General features: G+C 42.6%; 1 protein-coding gene across 1 annotated transcript in view; it reads right to left on the reverse strand.

The window, feature by feature from the left end:
• Positions 1-9,944, reverse strand: part of cntn5 (contactin 5) — a 65,321-nt gene that overhangs the window by 31,224 nt on the left and 24,153 nt on the right. The window contains exons 5-6 of the mRNA XM_008289503.1: positions 8,549-8,752; positions 4,014-4,116 (exon numbers count right to left, since the gene is read on the reverse strand). Of these exons, the coding sequence (XP_008287725.1) occupies positions 4,014-4,116; positions 8,549-8,752 (307 nt within the window). The remainder of the gene's footprint in view (positions 1-4,013; positions 4,117-8,548; positions 8,753-9,944) is intronic.

Genomic DNA, 9,944 nt, shown 5'->3' on the forward strand with positions numbered 1-9,944 from the left:
TTCCTGAGCAGTTTTAGGGCGCATTCCCTTCCCTGCCTGAGAGTGCTCTTGCCAACAATGCTTAGGTGGGTGTTCAAGCAGCATCCACATGAATGCCAGGAACAAAGGCTTCCCAGCAGATTGCAACGGGATGATCAATGTTATTTACTTCACCTGTCAGCGGTTTTAATGCTCCGGCTGATTGGTCTGTATTTTAACAGTGTACTGCACCTAGCAATAAAACTGGCTCCATGCAGCATGTCCACTGGGGCAACATAGACTCAAACACCAGTGGTCTGATGCGGGGTCTGTGTTTCGCATCTGGCATTTTCATTTTAATGCTGCCAGAGATATAGAGACTTGAGAATCAGTAAATACAGCTTGGAGTTGTTGTGAAGCACTTACTTACACAGACCTTTGCTCCAGCTTAACTCTCTATTAACCAGAGAACAAAGAAAAATCTATAGAGACCTTGAGAGGATGGAACATGACGGTGAATCCGGCAGTCGGGATTTTTCTTCGTTGGAGGCTGAATAATGAGGCCTGTACACGCTCACACAGGACTGGGTGGGTCGGACAGGAGGGAATAGGTTCACTCAGTTTAAAAATGATAAACTCTTCCTGTCGGCGTCCTGCAAAGCTGCTGAATTCTGAAACTCCGTTGCTCATTGTGGCGCATTTCATCAAAGAACTGAACGTTTCACACCCCGACGTTGTGAATGTGTTACACGCTGGAGTTTATGTAAGGCGTTACAGTTTTCAATTTAAGAGCGTGCCCATAGGCGAGCGCTGTAGATTACATCTTAATTAGCATTCCACACAAATGCTGTGCCCTCATCTGGACTTGTTCCACAATAAAGGTTCAAAATTAAATCTAATACCAAAATATAATGGAGAATTGCTTTCCTTCAGATCATTAAGATCGAGATAACACCCCCACCGTTTAGCTCATTTGCTAAGCTCTCAAATTTCTCGGCCCCTTTAGGAAACTCTGAACTGTTTGGAAAGGGAGCATTGAAACAAAACACAAAGACACGTTCACCTGAGCACAAACAAATGTCTTTCAAAAGCATTAGCCACGGCACCAAGAGTTGTGTTAAGAGGCACTTTTCGATGCTGATAATGTGGTTCTGTGCGGCTCAATGAGGAAAAGTAACCGCATGCTTCAAGAGTTTGATTCCCTCTGGGGTCACTGAAACTAAAAGTATATCCACTACTCCAAGGCAATTTGGATGAAAGCATCCAACACATGCCACATATTATATTTTAAGTGGAAACGAGTGGGTTGAGTGTGTAACCCAACACATTTTAAAGGCTTTTTGAACCGCGCTGAACTTCGTACTCGAACATCCCTTGAAATGAAAGCAGCTAACAGCGTTGGCACTTTACGGAGCTGCTTGTAGAACCAGACTGTGAAGTTTTTAAAATTGAATGTGTTGTTTGGAAATGTGGCAAGTCGTACATCATCATCATCACGTATAGGTGGATTTTATCATTCTGTCTTGACCTTTCAATTTGAAAACAAAAGTAGACACAAGCTGAATGACTAGATACTGTTAAGGAGCCACTAAAGGCTAAACGCTCGCGTATCAATGAAGCCGGAAGGCGGACGCGTTTTCGATAATAAATCTTCCGTGTTGCTTTTCCGTCCACGTGGCATCTATTGCACGTCTATCCTTGAGGAGAAAGCGATCACTCCTCAGTTTTCTCTCCCCCTCTCGGCTGAAGTTTCTTTGAAAGAGATGCTAAAGACAGAAGGTTGTCACATTCTGTATAGATCGTAAAAGTGGTGATTTTGGGTCATATAAAAACCAGACTTCGCTCACAGTTCAGATGATGACACTGAGCGGTGTCATATTTTTCTTTGAAGTCGAGCCCATCTCTCCGCTTAAGGAATCGGCGAACTGTTGATAACAAAACGCCCGTTAAGCCTCGCAGAGACGTCACCGGCTACAGCTGGCTCTGCAACTTTTAGCTGCAAAGCTGAGCGGTTGTTGGACCGAATTCAAGTCCTGCTCGCATAAAAAATGTACCAGGGCCATTAGAAAAAAAAAAGTGCTAATGATGCCAATTTCCAGCCAAGTTGTATTTTATTTTTCTTGCTTTGTATGAAGTAATCTGAAACGCCGGAGTCACAGTAGGGATCTAGCGCTACACGCTGCTCTCAATAATCAGCCGCCGAAATAACAAGGTGACCACAGTTCCAAACTCCTTTACGTTTCAAAAAAAAAAGACTACTTTTACTGTGCCGTTTTTCATTATCGCTGCCTCATTGTTCTCTTCGCCCTTGACTGTGGTCTACAAAGCACCGTCGCTGGTAAATATCACAACAGACAATCACATCAAGGAGCTCTGGCATTCGCACACACAAAGAGCTTTTCTGCCTCGTACTAGATAGCGGTTGCCATCATACATATTGATCAACAGGAGTACAAAACCCATTTTAACTTCATTTTCGGCGCTATATAAAGACTGGCATTTCTTAATAGGGTTCATTGATAAATCATTCATCTCTGCGTAAAAGGGTAAGTCACTGGGATCACTGTCTGACTGAGAGCCATCATGCACAAATTACTTCATTGAGGGAAGCACGGGGCGAGAACTCCAGCTGTCTGGCTGCTCAGCGACAATCCAGAAACTCCCCCCCGCTTTGCCTAATGGGAAACTCTGAGGGGGTGTATGAGATTATAATGCAGTGTCTATATATTTAAAAATGAAAAAAATGACTTACCATAATGTGGATAATTAATGAAAATCAAGGTAAACAATTATGAGGCGCTGATTCGTCTGTAGATTAGCGACTGTTTGCACTTAAGATAGATAGGAGATGAATAATTGATGCCGACTAATTCTAAACAGAATGGAGACGGGGTGATGAAAGATTTTGTTGTGCACTGAAAAGAATTTATTGTGATGTCAGACACCACTTCAGCCTCGCTTTGGAAATAATCCATCCATCCATTATCTATACACCGCTCAATCCTCACTAGGGTCATGGGGGGCTGGAGTCTGTCCCAGCTGACTCAGAGTGAAGGCAGGTTCACCTGGACAGGTCACCAGTCTATCACAGGGCTACACTTAGAGACAGACAACCAAGCACACTCACATTCACACCTACAGACAATTTAGAATCACCAATTAACCTCAACATGTTTTTGGACTGTGTGGGAGGAAGTCGGAGAACCCGGAGAGAACCCACGCTGCACGGGGAGAACATGCAAACTCCATGCAGAAAGATCCCGGTGCCCCCACCAGGACGCAAACCGGCGACCTTCTTGCTGCGAGGCAACAGTGCTAACCACTGCGCCCCCTTTGGAAATAATAATCATACTAAAAAAAAAGGAATATGAATGTTTTGTAGCTCTTTTTAAATTGAACTCAAATTTTAGGTTGTTTCCACTTAGAGCAAATTTTATTCATCACAATAACTCTGATAAAAAAAGCAACTCGATTTTTTTTTAAAAAGAAGAAGAAAAACTATATATTAAAAAAAGAGAATAGTTTTGTAAACCTAACTTCAGCAACTGTGTTAAGTGGTTTGGGTTTAGTCTCTGTGGACAAAAGAGTGTTTTCCCCTCCTGGCAGACGACTATTACCAATTTCATCTTTTTTTTTTTTTTTTTTTCCAAACACGTAACCTTGGCTTTCTACATTCATAACAGACCCTGAAAGCACCCAGGAAACACAGATACATTAGGGCTCTCAATTATAAGAACACATGGGTCCCTTGGGCTGAATTCCCCATTCAGTCTTCCCTCCCCATGCACTAACATGCCATCTAACAGCCGAGCTACGACGCCGCACTCTCCACACTCACTTAACATACTGCCTGAAGACAAGATACGCCTGGTTCCCATTCAGGTAATGGAATAATGTAATTTAAAGAAGAGCGAAAACACAGGCGGGTATTATCTAAAGGATCTCCCAGCAGCAGAGCAGTGATAGGCTGTAGTTTACTCTTCCCGGTGATTAATATGATACCCGCTGTAATAAACAACTACGTATATTTGTGCAATATGTCCTTGTTTACTTACTTCCCTAGAGCAAAGCACTCCAGTCTGACAATGACTCCTTTGGCAGCCAGGACAGATGTAGGAAAGTGCACTTCAATTTTGGGCTCATATTCACCCATGACACCTAGAAGAAAAGAAGAAAAAAAAAGGGTTAAGAAAGAGGAATTGCACACATTAGAACCAAGTGGATTACAAGAGCTACTTACTGTACGCTCCCCCACATTTCCCATCATTTTCCACACAAAGACCAGGGGTAGATTTAAAAAAGAACAGGGATATCCATTTCCCATTTCATCCGTAATTGTTTAATGAGCATATAAGTGACGACTGAAGAACAGATTCTTGATGTTTAAATCTCTCTGAATCCACGCTGCATGAACTGGTGCGGCGGTGCAGGTGTGGAGCGCACATTATGCACACCATCTGGCGTAGCTTTCAACCGTCTACCTTCGTTTCACACGCTGTTTATTAATGGGGATATCGATACTGGTTTAAATCAAATTCAGAGCATGTAACTAAATAATTATGCTTTTGATCTCGACAGAAAACGAATTAAAACGCGGCCTGTTGAATGCAAAATGAGCTTAACTCGCTGTACTTTTTATTTATGATTTACGACGTTTCGCGGTCAGATGGGAAATGCAGGAACATGAGATAAATTCTGAATAGTTCGCATATTGCCGTTTATGCACGATCACAAACTGTATAGGAAACAGCAGAGCAGCTCGAAAGCCGTGCTATCGCCAAAGCAAACCGCCCGGACGACGTGCGAACAAACATTCGCCAGCGACAACAGTGAAGAGGATTCTATCGTCCTCAAGAATTAGTAATCCACTCAACAGTTCGCAAACACATTGCGAAGGACACGAGTGACAACGTGTTATCAGTCTTGCTAAGTGCCACAATGACTAACACCTCCTTTCTAAGTCATAGCCAAAGGACACGACTTCTTTGTTTATTCATCTGTATGTTGGGCCGGCCGTTTATTTCCATTTGCCAGACAGATATGTCAGATGGCTTTGAGCGAATTCGGAGCAACAAAGAAAAACACCGTCGTCTGGGAAATACATGCCATTATCTGTCTAATTAGATGTAGATGTTAAATGCATACAATTATTGCGTGGAAGCCCGACGGTGGAGCGGCTGCTAGCCCGACCACCTGCCTGAGCACACATCAAAACACATCAGAACATATGCAGCGCGGCTCCGCATGCATTATAAAGTACATGATCAGGAAGACAAATGACCGGCGTGACATTTGAGAAACCATAATTACACTTCCTACATGCACCTGACACTTTTTATGTGACAAAATGAATGCAGCAAAGGAGTGGGGTTATTGAACTGTGGCCCACTATGTATGGAAAAGGAGTTTTATGATATTTGTTCCAAAGAACTTTTCAATTTCAATCTCATTCTCAACATTTATGGCTCCAAAGCAGCCCTTCACATATAATGAATTTGCAATATTTCATTGGCTCTTGCCATAGTATATTCAATATCATATTCAGTCTCAGTGGGTGGACTTGATAGAATTGAAAGAAATAATGTCTAGACTCGGCGTGCTAAAACATTACCGACTCTCACTCGCAGCGCAGCTTTATATTTTATCTTCCAATTTCCTTTATTAATCGCATGAAAATTACATTTTTTCCCTTCTGTTGTGATTTTTTCCCTCTGAAAGCCAATTTCAAAGTAAGATGCCTGATCTAACATTTACTGGAACTCCAAGCTAATAGCATTAAAAAAGTGTTTTATTAGCTCTCTGATCAAGTAATTGATGCGATGCCTATCAAAAGCACGAACGCAGGACAAAGTCCTGAAGAAAAATAGAAAACATATCCAAGAGAGTCTTGAGTTCAGGGTTCAGAAAACACATTTAGCAGGTTTCTATGTTTTAATAAATTCATTACACCTGCCTAAAGATAAAAACATGAAATATTCATAACTTGACATCTCCCTTTTTCTACCTGCATCTCCGTACAGCTGGATTGGTCCGGCTGATTCCTGGACAGCTGGACTGGTCTCTTTAAATGTAATTATACAGCTAATGTGGTGCGCACTGAGGAAGCTGCCCTAAAGGGACTGACCCTCCATCTACACTGCATCAGCAAGGTTTTAAACAAGGGACATGATTAATATTAAACAAATGGTGTAATAAACCCGGTGACCTTGTGTCACGTTGCTTCAGCTGATTGCACTTTTATTGATTCTCATCTAAGGCAAAGAAAATACAACTATTCACCTAAACCATAGATTCATGTTTTTTTTATTTTTTTATTTTAATGATTTATCGATGGTACGCTCTTCTTTACCATAACATCGGCGTTTACTGTGTATATTGTGGGTTAATGTCTCCATGACAGCTTTCTGTAGGGTGAAAGGTCACATGTTGTTGGCTGGTAATTCAATATGGCTGTAGGCTTTTCAGACATTATCGTTGCCTGATTTTACTGCCAGCGTGCAGAGAGAAAATCGATCACGACAGCGAAAAACGATTCAGATGTATTGATAAATGTAGGCTACATTCTCGTGTTTGTAAAGTTTCCGCTCACACACTACTGAGTTTTAGTTCCAGATGTTGTTTCTCCACTAATCCTAAATGAAAATATCTGCCAGTGTGTTTCCCGACATCGCTGATTCAAACCAAAAACTGCCACACAGATTTATTTACTGTCTGCTATTACAGCTTCTTTTCAAGGCCAGTCAAGCAGTTTGAGAACGATGCCACTTGATTATCACTGACATTTTACAGTTTTCATGTTTTTGTTTTTTTATTCTTAACAGTCGAACCAGTGATCAGACTAGAAGAGAATATTGTGGCTAAATATGTGGCTGGTGGTCCTGCAACCAAAACAATTGTACTTTTAGACAATAACAGTAGATGAATGCCAGCGGGATGGCAAACGGGCTGTGTAAAACACCTGAATTATTTATTTCTGGCTGTTTCATTTTCACTGTAGTATTCCCTTTTATTAACAGACATATGCTTTACATGTGTTCTCATCCAGAACCACTTCAAAGCTATCCACAGTAATATTATGCAGCGGGTTCTATTTACACCGAAGCATTAAATCAAAGAGGCGGCATTTCTGAGATGAACCCTGCGTGTGTGTTTAAAAACAGCGCGTTAGTCCGGAGTTCAGTGTTTAGCCCCCGTTCTGCTCAAGGTGGATTGCGATCCGTCGATCAATGGCCTCCAGCTGGGTATAATGGAGCCCAGATGCTTGTTTTGATTAAGAGAGTCGTGGTTGGAGCTGACAGTGGTGAGCCACGCACGGATCCAGCCTCAACTGTCTGCTGTGCAATAATCATTCACTTTTACTGAGGCACAGATTGCAGTGTCTAATTGGTCAGACTCCAATGCTTGAAGGGTGCACACACAGCACGGCGACATTTGGGCGACTGCTGTGAGGTGCGCCAATGTAATTTTCAGCATTTTAGACCCGAGATCAGAATATAGAAGGTTGCCACCGAGCATCACGAGACGAGCTCAGCGAGAGGTGCCAGGGTACGCTTTGGCATGACGGACCTTACAGGTGTAGAGATTTGATTTGGCCGTGTCGTGTGGCAGGTGAGCACGCCGTCCTTCAACCCCGTGTTTTATGGCAGCACATCACACGATTCTGCTGCAGAATTGATTTCTCCTCCTTCACTCATTGTTGGAAAAACAACAAATTTGCCGCTTCTTTATCCAACCATGAAGGCTAATAAAATGGCACCAGCGGCCTGACCGCACGCCTTTTTTTTGCAACTCAGTTATTCAGAGACACAAACCAATTTAGCGTAGTTATTCGCTAAGTATTATGTACGTCTCTGAAGGCCACTTCACACAAAGTTATGCAAATACAAAGCAAGAATCTTGCTGCAAGGCATGTAATCCTTAAGAGGTAAATTTGTGTCGTAACATTTGCAACAAACCCGGTTCTGAGGCACAGAGGCCATTTCACAGCTTCACCGGGGATGTAATCTCAGTGGCTCTTTGAAACCTTGACAATGACAGGCACCTGTGTGAAGTGATGGACGTCTCTCTGTGTAGTCAGATGTAAAAAGCCTGTAGGTGAAATCCACACCTGAATCCAACAAACAGCTCGACAGCATGGCTCCTGAGAGGCTAGTATAAAAGAGCAAAATCCCATCCACAGCAAGGGCCATTGATTCAGTTAATTTTATGCAGGAAAATGATTTCCCTGATGGCCAGTTTCACCAAAGCACATTGTGAGCAAAGAAGGCTCCCCACTCTAATGTTAAAGCATTGCTCACTATCTATTTACGGTGTGTATGGAATTCAGAACGCCTTCCACTAACACGATGCTCAGCGGAAAGCACAAGACCGGCCCACTTTTTATTAACCTGGCTGATGTGAAAATTTTTCCTCAAAATGCATTACGGTACAGTAAAGTGCACCAGCGGTGGATAAAATATGATTTTCATCTGCGTTAAACAAGTTCAGCGGGAGAAAGCACGGGAAAAGAAAAAAATGGTAACATCTTCACACTCAAATGAGCAGACAGAGGATTCTGCAGGATTGTCTGTTTTTACCAACGAACGCTCACCGTCGGTTTTTAGCGTCAGGGGCGTCGGAGGACTTAAGACTCTTGCATTCGTCGCTGTGTTCTTCACCAGGCAGATGTAGCTTCCAACGTCAGAGGGTTGCACCTTCGAGATATAAAGGTTTCCCGTGTCCTGGGAGATGAAGCGCCGACTGTCCTCGGCAACAAATGAGGGGAACTCATTAAACACCCAGCTGTAGATGATCTCTGTAAAAGCAGAGGAAGGCCACATATGTCAGAAAACAAACAAGTCCTATACATATGTCTATTTATAACCTGCTCTTTGTGTTTCTGAAAGCAATCTATGAACTTGTTCTAACATCCTGCGCAGTGTTTCTGCATTGTTGGAGATCCTGAAAAAACAATAAGCTTCATTTTTATCTACAGAAAACCAACGACAACAACACTGTGGCTTTCTTTTACATCAGCCTCTCCTTCTCAACTTTCAACAGGAATCTTAATTTTCACTCCTTGTTGAACACAAATAGGTGATCATTTTATTGCTTTTGCTATGCTCTTAAATATAGTTCAGCGAATGTAACGGTGAAACCAATGTCACACATGAGAAAATGATTAACCACTGATAATTTAGCGCAACGTTAATCGTGCAAACACTGCAGATCACTGCTCAATACCTCTGAAGCAATCATTATTTAAAGGAGTCAATATAAACTGCACAGAAGTCGGTACAAAGTCAACAACGACAAAAATTAAACGGGGCCTTAATGAGCCTGGTATTTGTAGTGATGTTTTAATTAAGTCGTGATGTCATCAGAAAGGTGAAACTTGCACGATGACTCGTTATTTCAGGGCGTACCGATTCCTCGAGGTTTGGCTGTTTGTGTGTAAATACCACAGACTGTATAAAAGATGGACGTAGCAACCGGCCCTGAAAAATGAAGCCAACCCGGAAGTGTCAAAAACCTGCAATATCACTACGTCCACTAGCTGCTGGCTCCAAAAAGCCCTGGCTCCCATAGACTGGAATTGGAAAAGAAGTCATCACAGATCACCAAATACTGCATTCCTACAGCTCAGGATTTTGTTTTTTATTAGTTTTCATAGTCAAATCCAGAGATCAGGTGGCCAATCTGAAAATAAATCAATACTGAATTTTTTTAAAATCGTCAACATTTTGCAGGGCAAGGGGCGTGGCTGGCTTGATTGACAGTCGGCAGCGACCATACAGACGAAGCGAGCAGAAGGTGGTAATGGAATGTGGGCGGGCAGAGAGGGCCCGCCTCTCAATCCGTCCGACCAATCGCTGCTCCTATGGCTCCGCCCCCCTCCAACATTTTTTTGCATCACTGGCTCCAAAAATCCAAGATGTCAACCAGGAAGTAGCAAAACCCTGGCTTCATTTTCTCAGTGCAGAAACCAACGGGTGACGTCACGGTAG

This window comes from Stegastes partitus, unplaced genomic scaffold (assembly GCF_000690725.1).
Source record: "Stegastes partitus isolate 25-593 unplaced genomic scaffold, Stegastes_partitus-1.0.2 Scaffold619, whole genome shotgun sequence".
NCBI classification, from domain to species: Eukaryota; Metazoa; Chordata; class Actinopteri; family Pomacentridae; genus Stegastes; species Stegastes partitus.